Here is a 17381-nt window from a genome sequence, read left to right as displayed (position 1 = left end):
AAAATACTTTCACTCTCTGTATCGATACATCATAGTTGTTCTGAATGATTCAGTGACTCAGTCAGCAAAAAAAAAAACCTGTCTAGGAAAATTGTGTTGATTACGTCATTATAGACCGAAAGCAGAAAGCAGCACTGAAAGTCAGCTCAAAGTCTGAAATACCATTGAATATGACATAAAAACTAATAAACACAGAGTTAGATAATCAAACAAGTTCAGTTCTTTAGAAAACAAAAAAATTCCTATTTAAAGAATAACCAAAATGAAGATGACCTTGAGAGGACAGTTCAAAAAAGGCAAAGTAGATGACCTTGGAGAAAATGCATGTAAAAAGGACAGGAGAAAGTAAGTGGGCTAAAAGGTGGTGGGTGAATGTCAGTGAATAATTTCAGGTCATAGTTGGAGGGAGGGGTGCCAAAAAAGAAGTTATTACAAGTTCTTTCTTTCAAATTTCACAACACAGAGAGTAATCTCTACATGTCCCCAACATTACTAGAACATAACTAGACTCCAAATCTTACAGGATGGGTGACATAAAATGAAAGTCTTTATCACATAGAAAACATCTGTAATTTTTACAGGCATTATAGCAGATTAGCATAGCCTTATTTAGTCCTTTATATGTTTCTGTACATGTAACAAAAAAAATAAATGAATGTGAAGTCATATTTTACTACTTAGGCCAATAAAATATACTCTTGTCTCCTGTCACCTGACCTACCCTACATTTTACCCTCCGACCCTAAAAGTTTTTATTACATTTTCATTTTGGGGCGAAATACTGTGCCCAATATTCATAGAACTAATACATCACAAGTGTACAGGATACATTTACTTTATGAATCTTTATTAACAAACTTGCTTTGTAAACTGTAAACATACTGTTTTATTTTTATTATATGCTATATGTCCTGCATTCATTGAATTTTGAAAATAAAATTTTTTCTCAATGAATTTTTTTACCTACCCGATTTTTTGGGGTCAGGGGACAGGAAACAAGAGTATTATTTCTTTTGGCCTTACAGTGTGATCAAGTGTATATATGAAGCTGACATTTTCTAGGAACTAGCTTTGAGCGAGCTAAAGGTCAGTGGAAGAAGTTCTTATTCAACGAAAGGAGCATGGTATATGCAATGTTATATAAATTTAGATATACTGTTTAAAAGACAAAACCAGTAAAAAACTTTGTGGGCAGTGGTTATACAATACAAATTTGCATATAGAAACCTTTGCTTAATGTTCAATTACTGCCAACATGTTCAAGCAAGTACTTCAGTATATAAATGCTCACATTAAATTCACACAATTCCTTGAGTGAAAACACGCATCATCCTCCTTTCAAACTAGCCCAGTGTAAGCCTAGCTTCAAATTTGGGTAAAAATTTTCAGTGGCATTGCCGCATTTATTACATAAGACCACTCTATGTGCATTTCAATCATACTTTGACTGCCATATGAAACAAAATGTAAAGCCTTAAATGATACCAGATGATAGGTTTATAGCAATCATTGCTCTGGCAAAATTTCTACTGGATTTGACCATGGCCAAAGGAACCTTGGAGAACACTGATATATCTACACTCATTTCATTCTGTGAAAAATCCAACCAATACCTAACTCATATCCAAAAATATACTAGTAAATACATCTTCAAGGCAAGTTCATGAATTTTATTCTTATTTACTGAGGCTGTGACAACTGTTTAACGCATCTTTCCTCTCTCTCTGCAAAATCATTATATATTCAGGTTTTAAGTAAATAACAATTTACTAATAGAGAATCTACAGGTTTTGCATAATTTCTAATCAAAACAAACAGTGTTGGTTTTATTCATGAGCTAACAAGTTCAATATGGGCATACACAATCTTATTACACTATTGATTTCATGGAGAGAGATGGCTTATATCACGAGTTTTTAAAAATGTTTCAAGAATCCTACAGGTCTGTCATCTGTTTCTAAATCTTCCTATTTTACACTTATCTATAGTACTTACCTCTGATAGGAAAGTCTGTGCACTTTTCTGTGCTCCGACGTGTAATAAATATTCATATACATAGAGGGCTAACCTGTAAAATATAAAACACAACTTAAAACTGTCCTGTCATTTCATAATTTGGCATATAATGTGATTTATTTAGTATCAATGTGTAGTTATTGTCCTATATACACAGAATAAACAGCTGATGAACAAGTTCATTTTAGGCCAAGGGATTTGAAAAGAGAAAGTAGCCAATGTTTACAATGTATCAGCAATTCTGTGTATCATACAGTAAATTCAACAATCAATTTATTAAAAAGTATTGTTGAATAAAATTTGGGGTACTAAAACCCCCCAAAAAACATAACAACAATGAACTACTGAGCTTTGTTTTGAAGTCCACATGGTCTACAATGCTACCACATGAGTATGTTTAATAACGGGAACAGCCATTTTGAATGGGGCATCACTTGTGCACAGGTGGAAAATACTCGCTTCGGGACCTGTATGCGCATTGTAAAAGCTGCAAACCCTAGAATTACTCTCTCAGATTGCATTCCTATGGTCAGAAATGCTGAAAAAATAAAAATGACTTACTTTTCGCGAGCTTGGGCATCCGAGGGTACCGTAGATCCTTTCCCCTTCGAGTACATGCTGGGAGCTGAACTGTCACGCACCTGTCAACATATCAAGGACGACACTGACCCCGTCACTATAGCAACCACAAGTAGAACTGAAGAAAGGCGTTCTACGATTAGTTCGTTAATTATAGCTGAATCTGTGATCTAGAAACCAACAGACTGGGAAATGTGTGTGTTACAGCGACAAAGACCGGCTGGCAAGAGGCCAAATTTATCAAGTTATATAGATATTTTCTCCTGCGAAGATGTAAACAAAAGAAATTATCTTTTCTTTTTTAAAAAATATGGATATATTCCATGTAAAACAAACGAATGCAAGTAGAACTGGATATAACAAGGCGTATAACTATATTGTTAATTATGCTTAACTTACACACTAAAAATTCTTCTTTTTTTCCTTCCAAAAAGTATAAAAGACAAATACTGAAAACACAAATTTTCTTGTGTTATGCTATGTTTAAAATGATTAGAAAGATCCAATTCAGAGTATTTTATTATGTGAAAAAGAGGTAAATAACAAAGCATCAGAAAAAAATTAAGAATTCCTTCTTTTTTAAAATTCTGAAAATGTTGCACATGTACATATTTCTTGTAAACGCACTTTAGTCAAAAGAAAATTTACATAATTTAAAATATGTAGAATTCTGAAAAATGCCAATCACTCATGGTTTTAACTTTCTACTGATATTTTTTCATCTGCAAACAAGACCTCAAAATTCACTTTCGTGTCAACTTTGAAATATTTTCAAATGGTAGAGATATATCCTGACCTACTTTCCAGGCAGTTTTGCCCAATAAATATGGGGATCTAGAAACTATCAATCTACACTTGAGGCACATCTAGGAAAATTATTCTGTTTTATTGCGCTTTATTCAAAGAATTTTTAATTTTGATCAAATTAAATATTTTCAATTTTAAAACATGGTCCGTAATTTTATAAACATATTTTAAATGATTAAACCATGAAAATATACATTTAGAAAACGATGTTTACATCAATAATAAACGATTACACATGTTTGACCCCGCAGACCCGACATGTGTATTGGTGTTTTCTTTTACCTCCCTCGTATGCTAACCTACCATCATGGCGGCAGGTTCAATTTCGGAAGACGAATTTTGGGACAGCGTTATTTACTTTTTAAAACTATCAGATAAATTAGATAGAAAATGGACCGTGAGAGAAGCAAAAGTATGTTTTATAAACTTAAACGATGTTTGAACTTACTGTGTAACGCCATCAAATCCAAACAATGTCTGGGCACATCCCTTTATCCGACACAAAGGTTTTTCGCTTTCCTCGGGCTTTTCTAAAGCCAGGTGTAAGCTCCGAACAGACAGAAGGGGGCGTAACCAAAAGATGTATATTGTGCAAGATTATGATAGAATATTTCAGAGATAAAAAGAAAAAGTAATATTTTAAACAGTGTTGAACTGTGACCGAAAAAATTGTGAATTGAAAATAAAATGCATTTTTTTAATGTAGGATGGAGGAAAGTATGTCATGAAAAAGGAAGAAGAGCTAAGGTGTAAAGATAAAGATTTGACTCTAGGAGCAGATTTCTATAGAGATCAAGAGGTTATGGGTAATTTTATGAAGTTACGTTTTTACCAATCAGACAGGGAAACTGTGCTCACTTTTATTTGCTTCAATCAACATTAAGTTTACATTAAGTTCGTACTTCATTTCAAAGAAACTATTGATAACATCTTTAAATAAAATAATCAGAAGAAGCTACAAATAGATCCTTTTATTTAATTATTTACAAAGAAAACAATGATATTATTTTCAGAAGAAATATAGATTTTTCATTTTGTATGTTTTATATTGTTTAACACAGTTTTAAAAACCTTTAATATTATTTTTGTCACATCATTAATGTAGTAAAATGAAATAAGCCTTTTAGTTTCTAGCTTTCGTTACATACTTACAATGAACTTATTACATGTATACAGGTGTCTCATTATATCGCGGTACTTAAATCTTTTGCATAAAATGTGTAATTCACATTTTTAAATTTAACTTTCATCAAATGATATTCATAAACCAACCTATGGCCTAACTTTTTATCATCAAATTATTTCCCAAGCTTGCATCGTTTAATTTGTAGTCTATTTTTAAAACAGGAAGTCTTATTTACCTCCTAAATCGGAGAGTCTCATTATATCGCGGTATGGGAAAACATGGATACCTGAGGTTGACATGGACTTCAATTCTTATTTTTTATTTTACCATGTAATTCTACATAAGGAAATAAACAATTATGCGAACAAGACTTTCAAACATGAATTTTATATAGATTTCACTGGATTATAAACTCGGTGGGCTAAAATGATAATGAATTTCTGTAAAATTACGTTTTATTTGAATATTTTTTTTCCGACGAATGTTCCATACTTTTTAATCATCACAAAAATTTACATTCAGATGACAGTCTGATATTTTTTTCAACAAAAAGCATATGAGCCATGTATCTGATTTTTTGGAATATACCGCGATACAATGAAACCCGCGATATAATGAGAATCCAGTATACATGTTTTTTTTTTTTTAAAGGGATGTCTCACATTAGATCGGATTAAAAACTTTTCATAATAATTTTACACATACACATAAATATTCAATATTTTATATTTTATTTTTCACAACATGTGTTATTAAATAAAGTAAAGACTGAATAGTATAAAAAGTTTTATCAATTCTGGATAGTTTAGACCATGCCATTAGACATTTCTGGTTGTGCTTATACGGGTCTCTGACTCTCAAAAAATACTATAAATTTTAAGCCAAATAAAAATTGGTTCGGGTTACCTTACCTTCCCTATTTTTCACCCCTGACCCTAAACTTTTTTTGGTAATTTCCATTTTTTTACTGGAACTTCCTCTCTTTCTGTCATTGGTTCCTGGTATTAGTTTTTGTTTCAGCCAGTCTAAAGACAAAAAATGACCCCTACAGAATAATGACTGGCTGGTTGATTTTCATAACTACATGTAGGCACCCACCAATCTTGACTAGTATATTATCATGCCCCATCTAAATGCTACCTGCAAAGCAGTGATAGGTATTACGAAGAAAAATTCAAAATATCATATTGAAAAAAAAAAAATCCCCACTTACCTATCCTAATTTTTTTGATGGTGTAACCGGAACCTCACCTATTTTTTTTATTCGGCCTTACATCAGATCAAATCATCAAGAAGTAGGAAGTGAGCTCTGTATTATGTACAACTTTTGAATTTCAAAAACTTTAGTCCAGTGACATGTTACTTTAAGGTTACACTTCCTTTGTTTATCAGCAATACTATTCCAATAAGTCCAAATCATTAGATATAAACATCATACGATCTAGTAATATATGTCATATTTTCAGTTTCATCCAAATCTTTTTTTAAAAATTGAAAAATAATAAATCATAGTTAAGGACAGATGATACAAACAAACTTTTGTCAAAGAATTTAAAAATAACAACTTTGGTCATACTTAAGGAGGCTGGAGGGTCAACAAATTAATCCCAAATTAACCACCAGATTTAAATTATTTTTTTACATACGGTATCTTTAGCTGTCAACTTTCATTTGACAAAGAAAAAATTCACATATTTTAGTTTTAAAATTTGATCATTTTGTATATCTTTATATGGAGCTCTCCTTTTAAAGGAGATTGAAATAGTCTAAAAATGGCTGCCACCCCCTAGCCTCGTTAAAGTGAAAAATATTTGTATAGATTAATTAATAAGGATGGTTTCAGAAGGGTAGACTTTTGAACATCACAGAAGGTTTACAATTTCTTTATGTTCTAGGAATTTATTATTTGCATCATTTGCATATTAACACTTTACAACTTACAAAATTGTTATGCAAAATAAACTGAATCCTCACGTCATCGAAATATTACGTTACCATTTCCCCGCAAGCACTTTCTAGCGGGGTACAAGTTTCTCTAAAGTTTGGCGTAAATAATATCATGACGTAATATTTTAATTAGAAAAATTTTTTTCTTATTTTATGAGATTAAGCAAGTATGAAATAGTCGGAATTTGGCAATAAATTGAAGATTTAATGAACTTTTTAAAGTGCGTGAAAATGCGTGATTGCGGGGAAACGGTAAATGCGTGATTTTGCGTCAGAAATAGGAAATGGTATATGCGTTAAAATGCGTGACTGCGGGGAAGGGGGTTAATTAGGTAAAAAAAATATATACCAATCCAGGCATTCATTTTTTGTTTGTATCATCTGTCCTTAAATTGCTAAATAGAAATATTTTAATAGATTGTGCAATGATGCAGATCAAAAAGTATAATATATTATATATTTGAACAAAAATTTTTTAAAAATTGAAAGGGTAAAAATATAAATTAATGTCCTCAGAAATTATTTTTTAAACCTGTAACAATGCCCATTTTATGCATATTAAGAGAGACAACTCTATTTCTTATTTTTAAATCTTCCAGGTGGAGGAGGAAGACAGCTCTACACTACAGACTGACGGGGAATTGGAGCAACGTGTCCTTACATATGAATACCACATTGTGTACAGCCAAAGCTACAATGTCCCTGTCTTGTACTTCAATGCCCATTTTCAAAGTACTTTTCATATTTTTTTCTTAAAAAAGATAAAACTGCAATATACAGTCAGACTAGAGCAAATTCAATGTTAAGTTATCCAGAAACTTCCTTAAAGACATAAACAGCTAGGTCTACATGTATTAGATAAATGTTAAACAATAGTATACGGTTATTGGGTTTTGATGCAGTCTCTAATCTACATGTTATCATATATATACCTGCTCAGATAATGTGAGGCTGAAGGCAAGTCTGTTCAAATCTACGTCAGGAGAGCTACAGATACTTCTCAAAGTGATGCCCCCCTCCCCCCCAAAACCCAATGACCACTAGTTTATGATGCAATGTAGAATCTTCCATGAGGCCTGGCCTTGGGGCCATAAAATTTAAACAAGCTCAATTTTGATCTCAGTCTCACTTTTTCACTATAAATTCCTTAGGAAAAAGTGAGACTCATCTAAGTACCATGGCCCCCAGGCCTGATCTTGCTCTATGATGTTTTTGTAGGCCTTGCTTTACTCTGCTCCAAAATTTGTTTTGTTTAAATGAACTTTCTGCTTGAATACTGTGTGTATTTCCTTATCTCATACTCAAAATATTAACAGCTATTTATATAACCAAGAAACAACTTTTTAAAAAATTATCAATTGTTAATGAGAAGATAACTCTTTCGGTCAATTTCTTTAGATGGAAAGCTTTTGAGTTTGGAGGAAATATGGGAGATGGTGCCAGCTGTGTATAAAGAAAGGTTATCACAGGATAGATGGACATTCATCTCACAACAGGTAGGAGGAAAAGTTGACTGAAATTTAGGAAAACAACTATCTGATCTTTTGTTTTTATGGCAGGCAGATTTGAAAAATTGTAATTTGTCAGAGTTATTCCCCCCTGTTGAGTGACCAAAACTTGGAAATTTTAGGTCTTTTCAATTTCAATGTTTTCTTTTAATTCTGCATTTCCTCTTCAGTTTTATAGTAATACGGAGACAAGATTTTGTTAGATATTGATGAAAAATTTGAAAGTAGATGATTTATTAAAGCATGCAGAAAAGCTCATGGCTTTATAAATGTTTCTAAAATGAATATTGATTGTCATCTTCGCTAGCCAAGGGTTTCTGATACGCTACTCTCCTCATACACCCTTGGCCTACGGTGTTCATAAAAATCAGGATTTTTTTCCAGAGTTCTGATTGGATTTCAGTACACCCAGGTCGACCAATCAGCGATTGTTTTTTGTAAATGACGATATTTGCGTTCGGGATACATCTTCCCTGTTTAATCTCGGAAATGAAAAACGCAAGTAAACAACGATCCGTAAGATAACATTCAATTCTATGAATAGCCATGGTGTCATCCAATATCTTCGGGTGTTGCTAAAACGCGGAACAGAAAACGGAACGGAAAGCGGAACAGAACGGAAAATAAATATCAAGGAAAAAACCTTGATTTGATATGAATCAGAAATAAAAAGCAATATTCATGATATTAAAGTCATATTTAATGAAAAATTAACGTAAAATATGATATATTTGTGAATTATGCTTCTCTCATAACATGTACATGCGATGGTCAATAAAATACATACTGTGATTTAGATGTACTAACTACTGTAAATCACTTTTTATTTTCGCGTAATTACGCGATACAATGCGTTCGCGAAAATTAAATTCTCGCGTATAAAAGTATTCCTTACGATTATATAGAGGAACAACAACTATTCGTGAAAATTATGTCTCGCTTATAAAGAGTCAATGACAATCTCTCGAAAATTTAGTGATCTACAGTATTATCCATCTGTCAAATGTTTCGTTGAAATCATTTTTTAGAGAATGCTTATTTATAAATAAAAAATCTTGTATTGAAAAAGACGGAAGTAAAAAAGACTAGTACTAGTATTATGTATACATACGCGTGTATCGGTAAAGACAAAAAAGAACTAGTTTTGACATACTGGTATACAGATTATGCCGCATACATTGGCGAATCCGGGAATCTTGAAATGGGGAGGGGGCAGTTTGGGGTCAGAGTAGGTTCCCTCAGTCACACACATATATTGGTCACAAAAAGGACGGGGGTCTTTCTCCCCTTTAAATCCATGAGTGGCATATGATATGTATATTGAGAAATTCAAATATGAATAGCTGCAACATAAGAAAACACGTTTTACTGGGTCATTCATCCCCACTCCCCAAAAAAGAAAACACACTTTAATAACTTAATTAAACGTATGGACGATATATCAATTTTACTACAGTAAAGATTTGCCACTCCATCTATCCAAGATTTTATTTGATATATAGGAAGCGACTCAACTTGTATAAAATTTTTAAAACCAGTTTTACAATCGAAGTGTTATCCGGGCTTGTGGGAAAGTGGTGCTCTAATAGTAGTCTTATTACAGAAGTTTTTTTTTACATTTTATTATTTTTTTTTTACCAATTATCATGATTTATAAAAATAACAAATATCCCCTAACTGTTTTCCAGACATAACCTTTATACTATTGAAATGATCATTGAAACCTCCAACACTTTCTGTCTGTTTAATTAATAGTAGTCAGTAAGTGTAAGAAAATAACACTGAAAGAAATTCAAGCTATGTCATTACTTTGTCAGCACTTTTCGTAAGAGACTTAAAATGACTAATTAAACTTGTATTGATCATGGAGGGATTGAATATGTATAAAATATATGTTGTTTCAGAGAAATTTATATATTTTAAATGATTTAATCTCAAATAATATTTTCCGTTTTCCGTTCCGTTCCGTTTTCCGTTCCGCGTTTTAGCAACACCCAATATCTTCTAAATATGTGATTAAGAATCTATATTGAAGCTTCAGATTTGTTCTATAAATAATGAATAAACATAACTCAATAATTGCTTCTTAATTATTCTTGAAAAAACGTTGATTTAATTTTTTTTAACACGTGTCTTTATATCTGGCGATGACGCAAACTGTGCGTACCTGATAGATTCGAGATCACGTGACGGAAAACAATCCCGTCTTTTGACTTCACCGTATGCCAAGGGTTTATGAGGAGAGTAGCGTATCAGAAACCCTTGGCTAGCGAAGATGATTAATTGTAGGAACACCCTCTTCTTGGTCGGCCATTTTATTTCTTACATCCTTGTCATACAGCAGATTTAATGAAAAACATCCCTACCTTGTCAGATAAAAGGTGAGCTGAAAGTTACAGGATTAAAGGTAAATTTGAAGTTACAAGAGAAAAGTGAAACTGGAAGTTACAAGATAAAAGGTAAATTTGAAGTTACTAGATAAAAAGTAAACTGGAAGTTACAAGATAAAAGGTATTAAAACTGGGAATTACAAGATAAAAGATAAATTGGATGTTACAACTATAGTTCACGTCAGAAAATGAGTACAAATCTCATTATCTCTAACTCAAAGGGACTGCGGAAAAAGAGAGTGTTATCCCAGGATTTTAGATAGCAATGTCCAAGATACTGAAGTTAAACTGTATATTTTATATCTCTATGATTTACACAACTGTGCTGAGTTCTTGTCTTTTAAGAAATGTATTGTTTTTCAGAATTAACTTTATTAGAATAAACTCTTGAGAATTTTTTATAAAACTACAAAGATTTTTTATTGTAAGGAAAGCATAGCTTTCTTTCTCACAGATTTTTTTCTTTTGTAGACATTATATAATTGCATGGTTGAGTGCAGTTGGGCCAGTGGTTGGATTAGAACTTCCTTTGGAGTATGGACAAAACTTCAACCCTTGAATTGATGTCCCTATTTTTCCCAATCAGCCAGTCAAAAACTAGAGGCACTAGGTGAGCACTGAGCTTACTAAATGATACCCCCGCCTCTCATATCATTAGACATGTAATGGCAAAGTCTATGTTTTGCACTTGGAGACCCAAAATAAGTGTCAGATCAAAAATACAATAAAAGACGCACAATGACATTATGTAAATAAAGAATATGAAAGTATCATTAAATTTTATTCAGTGGTATAGGACGAATTGCGGATAAGAGATTGGTACCCTCCAATTTTATTGAAAGAATGGCATGACAATTTTTTGCTATGGGAAACCCAAAATATGTGTCTCTGATCAAAAAGTGAAATAGAAGGTGCACAATGGCACTATGTAACAAACATTCTGTGAAAGTCTCATATAATTTCATACAGTAGTATAGGAGGAGTTGTGGATAAGAGATGGGTACCCCAAAGCGTAAAAGACGAACGGACGGACATCCCAATAGCTATATACCCTCCTGCTTTTCAAGCTTGGGTATATGAAATGAGAAAATGGATGCAAAGCTAATGCAATGCTATTGTTCATATAAATATAAGAAGTTTCAATATGAATTGTTTCAAATATAAAGAAATCTTTGCTGTGTTTAATCGAAATAAATATGTTAAAACATTAGTGTAGTGTAGAAATAGATAAAAGTTGCTAAAAATAATGATACTATATCAGTTGCAGATCCATTGAAACTAAAGATACCAAATGTATTTCATATTTATAGACATTTTTACTAGAAAAAAAAGTTAATGGTAATCTAACATCAAAACTTTATGATAAATGTGATGACTTCAACTTTTCTATTGTCAACTTCCTTAACTTGTGTAGCAGACTAGCAGTAAACTTCTTCCGTACTTATGAAGGAATATATCAACTACTTGTGTAGCAATATACCCTTATCACCTGCATGTAGGATTATTTGTCTCCAAATAAATTGAATATGCAAACACATGCTCCACAAAAGGCCAATTTCTTAAAAGAGGCAAGCTAATGACAAACAAGTTGATGAAGCAAAAATATAAGCAGTCTTATTTAAAGTCATTATTTTGCAAGTTCTATGGTTGATTTGTTACATTGTCACAAGTTGAATGCTGACTGATGTTTTTCATTCCATTTAATTAGCCATTATTTACAGACTCAACTATCGAGGATTTTTTCATTTGCCTGATCATGAAAATGGGGTTATTGGGGATTCTTAATATTCCATGTCACCTGACCCCCCAGTGATGATTAAGAGGCGTTTGCTCTGCTTTCAAATTGTAATCAGTGGACTATTAAGCTTGAAAACTGCTCTGTATCTCCATATTTTTAATCCCCCCCCCTTTGAAAAGTAAGAGGGTATATAGTGATGGGATGTCTGTCCATCTGTTAGGCTTTGGAAATGGTCAACTTTTGCTGATTGAAAGCCATATGTCAGCAAAAGTGGTCGAAATTACCCCAGTTTACCCTAATATGAATTTTGACTTCCGTTAAACACAGAAAGCAATTTACATTAACAGTTTAAAAAGAATATGCCACAAGTTTTTGATGCCTCCGGGTTTCCCATATTCAAAATTCACAACTTTCTGGGTTTTTTTTACAGCATTCAGAGAATGTTTCCTGGATTTTCTTGGATGTTAATAGGAGTGATGGAGTTCTGGAAATAGTGAGGAAAGAAAGTTAGTACCTGCACAGTAATAATAATTAATTATAAAAATGGAATAAATCATTTAATGATTTGTCCAGTTCAATATTTTATTACATGGCCAGTAAGTGAAACCTTTGAATTTAATTAAAAAGTAGTCCAATCTTAATACATGTATTTCTATTTCAGATTTTTAAAGACATGAAAAATTTCACATCAAAAACCCGAATGATTTGGGAACTGATGTTGACACAGGACTGAATGAAGAAATTTTTTTATAGATATGTTTCAAATGAAATTGACAATTTGATTTCCTTTATCCAATCTTCCATGTATGTGATGCTTAATATACATAAAATGTTATGTTTAAAATTAAACACATTTTTACAAATATTTTACTGTCATTTTTACGTGTAAGCTCTAAACTATGTAGCTGTTCTTGTTTTGTTTTAACTTAATATACAAGAAAAAGGATATTTGATGTGTTATGCCCAATCAACGGGCCCTGGAGACTTTGAAACAAATTAAATAGAAAGTACCTAAAAAATTCACAATGATAAAAAAGATTGTAAAAACTAGAGGTACTGTGAGCAATGAGCTCACTAAATGATACCCCCCGCCTCCCATAATGCCCATGTGTTGCTATATGTTGTTTTACGGTAATGTGTAAAGAGGAATAAATATGCCTAATATTAGACTGATATGTTTGAAGATATGTTAAAGCAAGATGTTCTCTAATAAATACTCAATTTTATCATTCAAACAATTTTTTGTGCATTAAGAATTGGTTTGAACATATTTTACCGTATAAATACTAAACAAATGGCTTGAACACAAGTTCTAATAACGTACGAGGTTCTCACCATAAAATGCTACAACTGTCAATGTTTATACGTACTAGGAAAAAAAACCATTTACATACATTTTTTTGTTTAAAACCTACCTTAAATAGTGTAGTCATAAGTTTTGCATGGACTCTTTCTGTAGTTCTAGTTTACTATATAAATCAGATTATATTATATTTTTACCATCAATTAAATTTTTTATAGTAGTGATATATATACAAGAAATTCCTAATTAGTACAAATATTTCTGCAAAGTAAATTAAACTCAATTCTTCTTCTTTTCATTCTGAGTATAATCTTTTTATCGAAAAGATTTAATTAAGTCATGATCCAAATTCATTCAATAATTTTAGTGCATTATAAAAAAAAAAAATCTCTTTTTGAATGGATGAATTTTTTTTTTCAATTTTCTTTTCATAAAACATGATCCTAAATTTTGAATTTCTTTTTAAAAATTTTATTGATATGAATTAATATACCGGTATGAATTTTGAAATTATGAATAGGTAGTATCGGATTAATTAATAATTATGTTATAAAACAAGTATTTATGATATTTATTTTGATTGTACTTATACAGCACAGGTAATAAGTGCAGGTAATAAGCCTAAAACAGACTATACACAGGTGACCACTCAGGTGTGAAAATCCTAATTTTGGCTAGATGGGAATAAGAAATTCAGAATTTTGGCTAAGTGGGAATAAACCAACTCGTCCTATCAAATGTTCGCCAGAAGCTTAGAACTATATGTGATAGGTAAAATATAATGGCAATGTCCATATTTCGCTATGGCCTGGGAAACCTAAAATACGTGTCGAATAAAAAAGTAAAGTATGAGGTGCACAGTGGCAATATGTACTAAAGATCCTGTGAAAGTTTCATTAAATTTCACTTAGTAGTATAAGAGGAGTTGCGGACAGGAGATAAAGCGTAACAGATGGACGTACAGACGGACGGAAATCCCGATTACTATATACCTCCCACTTTTCAAGCGAGGGGTTTAAAAAAATAATAATATATCTATGTCCTCCCTTACTCTCTGTGCACAAACACTTGTTTCTGTAATATATTTTTATCAATAGAATTTAACTTGCACAATGTATCTTGCATTTTCATGCAAAGAAAATGCACTGTTAAACTGTCAATATCCATTTTCTGCTTGGCTAAATTTATTTACACAACCTATACACATATGACACTGTAGTCTTTGTTACACCCCTGCTTGAATAAGTGATCGGGATGTCCGTCCGTCTGTTTCACTTTGTGGTACCCATCTCCTAGCCGCAAATCCTGTTGTACTATTCAATGAAATGTAATGAGACTTCACAGGAATCTTTGTTACATAGTGCCATTGTGCACCTCCTATTTTACATAGACACAGCCATTCTTTCTATAACATGGAAGGGCGTCGATCTCTTACCCGCAACTGCTCCTATACCACTCTGACACTGAATAATATTTAATGATACTTTCACAGATTCTTTAATTCATAATACTCTTTTATACACCTTCCATTTTACATTATTTGATCTGACACTTATTTCGGGTTTCCGAGAGCAATACATAGATTTTGCCATTATAACCATGTGGGAGAGGGGTATCATTTAGTGACACAGGATGAAATCCCACCATTCAGTCAAATGAACTTTCAGTTGGCTGAAAGGTCACTGAATGATGGCTGAATGTTTGCTGAAAGACAACTGAAGGATAACTTAAAGGTCGAAGGAATGGTCACTGAAAGGTGATTGAAAGGCCATTGAAATGTACCTGCCATTCAGTGACTGAAATGTCACTGAAATGTTGCTGAAAGACATCTTTCAGTTTCGACTGAAATATCTCAGTTCTTCCTGTGTGAGCTCTGTGCTCACACTAGTTCTTTTATACAATCGATGTATACAATCATTCCTCAAGCAATCTGATTCAAATCAGATTGTCCCTCAGGATATCCTCAGTCTCGTTTAAACTCGATGCCATGCTCTAAAACACCATAGAGAGTTGCTTTTTCAATAAATTTACGTAACTTGTCATTGGCCATTTGCATTTAAAAACGATCTAACTGTGTATGTACACAGAAGTACTCTGAAGTTAATATTAAAAGATTCTTGTATTTCTTATGACGATACCTATGTAGTTTTTGGTGAACAGGTCCTCCAACAAACTGTCGAAACAGCGATAGGTACGGTAGCTCGCCTCTTTTTAGAAATTGTTTGTATGTATGGAATCGGGAGGCATGAACTCTATTTACAGATGATAAGAATATAATGCTACATAAATAAGGAGGCTGACGATTGGAAAAATTGATGCCATTATGTTTTTAATAAAGTTTTGTCGTTAGATTACCATTGATGCGTTTTTCTGGGAAAATTTCTAAATATGAAACATATTTTGTGGTATCTTTTATGTCAAGCTTGGAATATATCTGGTAGACATATGAGTGGATGTAACTATTGCTAATTGAACGTCGTATAGATGCATTAAAATATTCTACTTCATATCTATACAATAAAATGTCTGCTAATAGCCTAATAAAGAGCACAATTTGTACCCATAAGAATTCTACTAGAGTTTAAAAAATCTAGCCTATAGATCTCCAAACATTATATACTGAGTTGATATTGTCAATCAGAAATTCTAGCATATTGCAAGATACTAGTATATTCAACTCCATTTTAATTTGCCATAGTTCATGCAATTTCTATGTCATATATTTACTATTATATATGAAATCTATGAAGATAGCGAACTTTATGAAAAAGTCCATGCACAACTCAGTATGTATATCCTGACAAGGCCAGTGTATCGACGATACTTGCGAAATGATGATTTTAAAGAAGACTGCTGAAATTCTTGCTTCATCAACTTGTTTGTCAATAACTTACCTCGTATGTAAAAGACACTCTTCCGTATCGAATTAACTGAGCGAAATATAAACTCCGTATGCAAATGACAAAAGTATATTGTTACATAAGGGAAGTTGACGATTGAAAAGTTAAATTTATCACATTTATCATGAAGCTTTGTTGTTAGATAACCATTAACGTCTTTTTCTAGTAAAAGATCCCAATATGACACAGATGTGTCAGACAGTCAGACTCTGTGGTATCTTTTATTTCAAACTCATATGATGTTTGTGTAAACCATTTCCCACTGATGTGATAGTCAAGATGAAATATTTTAGTTAATATTCAAATATAATTAATCCCAATACCCCAATAACGCGTTGTACAACTATTTTAATACATATGTTTTGAAAAGTTATATACATGTAATGCAAAAAAGTTTAATAGGTCTACTCGTACAATGCGCTCGGAACCACAATACTCGAAAACTACGGTACATATAATCAACATACAAGTATCTGCTAGCCAAGAGTCTGTGCGAAAAGACTTCGGATCGGAAACCCTTGGCTTGATGACAACAATAACAACAACAACAATCAAATTCAGAAATTCGTAATTTATTTTGTGATAAGACTTAGGGGTTTGGCTATTCTATAATACTAGTATGTTTGTAACAAATTATTGCACTATTTGTATAATACAATGTATACGAAATGCATTATTTGGACTATACTTAATATAAGCGAATAATATTAGAAAAAAATATCTATAAATAAAAACGAAATAAGGTGTACAAGGTATAATAGAGCTTGTGTATGAAAAGATACGCATGTATTCTCACTTGAAAAAAATCAGAATTTAAGAATAAAATTCTTATAAGTAGACATGGTTTCATTAATTCATTAATAATCTTTGAAAGAAAATCACTATTTACACAATAAAAAATTAGAATAAACACAACAAAAGTAACAAAATTTTCTAGTAAATGCGAAAAAGAAATGATAGAAAAAGAGTTTAAAAAACTTGAGGCATTGCAAACCACATACATGTACAATGCAACATATATCACCAGAGAGTACAATAATGCCATATAAACTTTTATGTTAATTATA

The 17381-nt window shown here is 32.1% G+C and overlaps 2 protein-coding genes across 18 annotated transcripts in view; one reads left to right on the top strand and one right to left on the bottom strand.

The window, feature by feature from the left end:
- The window catches only part of LOC134279783 (single-stranded DNA-binding protein 3-like), a 52453-nt gene extending 48505 nt beyond the window's left edge, over positions 1-3948 (bottom strand). For 5 of the 15 annotated variants that reach the window (XM_062762179.1, XM_062762185.1, XM_062762182.1 and 2 more), the window contains exons 1-3: positions 3851-3946; positions 2578-2657; positions 1996-2068 (exon numbers count right to left, since the gene is read on the bottom strand). In XM_062762179.1, coding sequence (XP_062618163.1) covers positions 1996-2068; positions 2578-2633 — 129 coding nt within the window. In that variant the 5' untranslated portion in view covers positions 2634-2657; positions 3851-3946. Of the gene's footprint in view, positions 1-1995; positions 2069-2577; positions 2658-3850 lie in introns of all 15 variants that reach the window. The other 10 variants (XM_062762180.1, XM_062762184.1, XM_062762188.1 and 7 more) reach the window with 4 other exon arrangements.
- LOC134279786 (ubiquitin-like-conjugating enzyme ATG10) lies at positions 3676-12928 on the top strand. Of its 3 annotated transcripts, XM_062762196.1 has the most exons (8): positions 3676-3814; positions 4109-4201; positions 7075-7207; positions 7874-7971; positions 10273-10364; positions 10845-10983; positions 12549-12604; positions 12773-12928. In XM_062762196.1, exons 1-6 carry the CDS (start codon positions 3710-3712, stop codon positions 10930-10932), a joined length of 609 nt encoding a protein of 202 aa, XP_062618180.1. In that variant the 5' UTR covers positions 3676-3709; the 3' UTR covers positions 10933-10983; positions 12549-12604; positions 12773-12928. The 3 variants fall into 3 exon arrangements, with proteins under 3 accessions (XP_062618180.1, XP_062618179.1, XP_062618181.1); XM_062762195.1 differs by lacking the exon at positions 12773-12928 and having other exon boundaries at positions 12549-12617; XM_062762197.1 differs by lacking the exon at positions 12773-12928 and having other exon boundaries at positions 12542-12560.
- Positions 12929-17381: the final 4453 nt, after the last annotated feature.

Source organism: Saccostrea cucullata, unplaced genomic scaffold (genome assembly GCF_032062105.1).
Source record: "Saccostrea cucullata isolate Sc308-1 unplaced genomic scaffold, CSIRO_AGI_Scuc_v1 ctg699, whole genome shotgun sequence".
Taxonomy (NCBI): Eukaryota; Metazoa; Mollusca; class Bivalvia; order Ostreida; family Ostreidae; genus Saccostrea; species Saccostrea cuccullata.
Note: the sequence above shows the minus strand (reverse complement) of the source record. Positions and strands in the feature narration are given on the sequence as shown.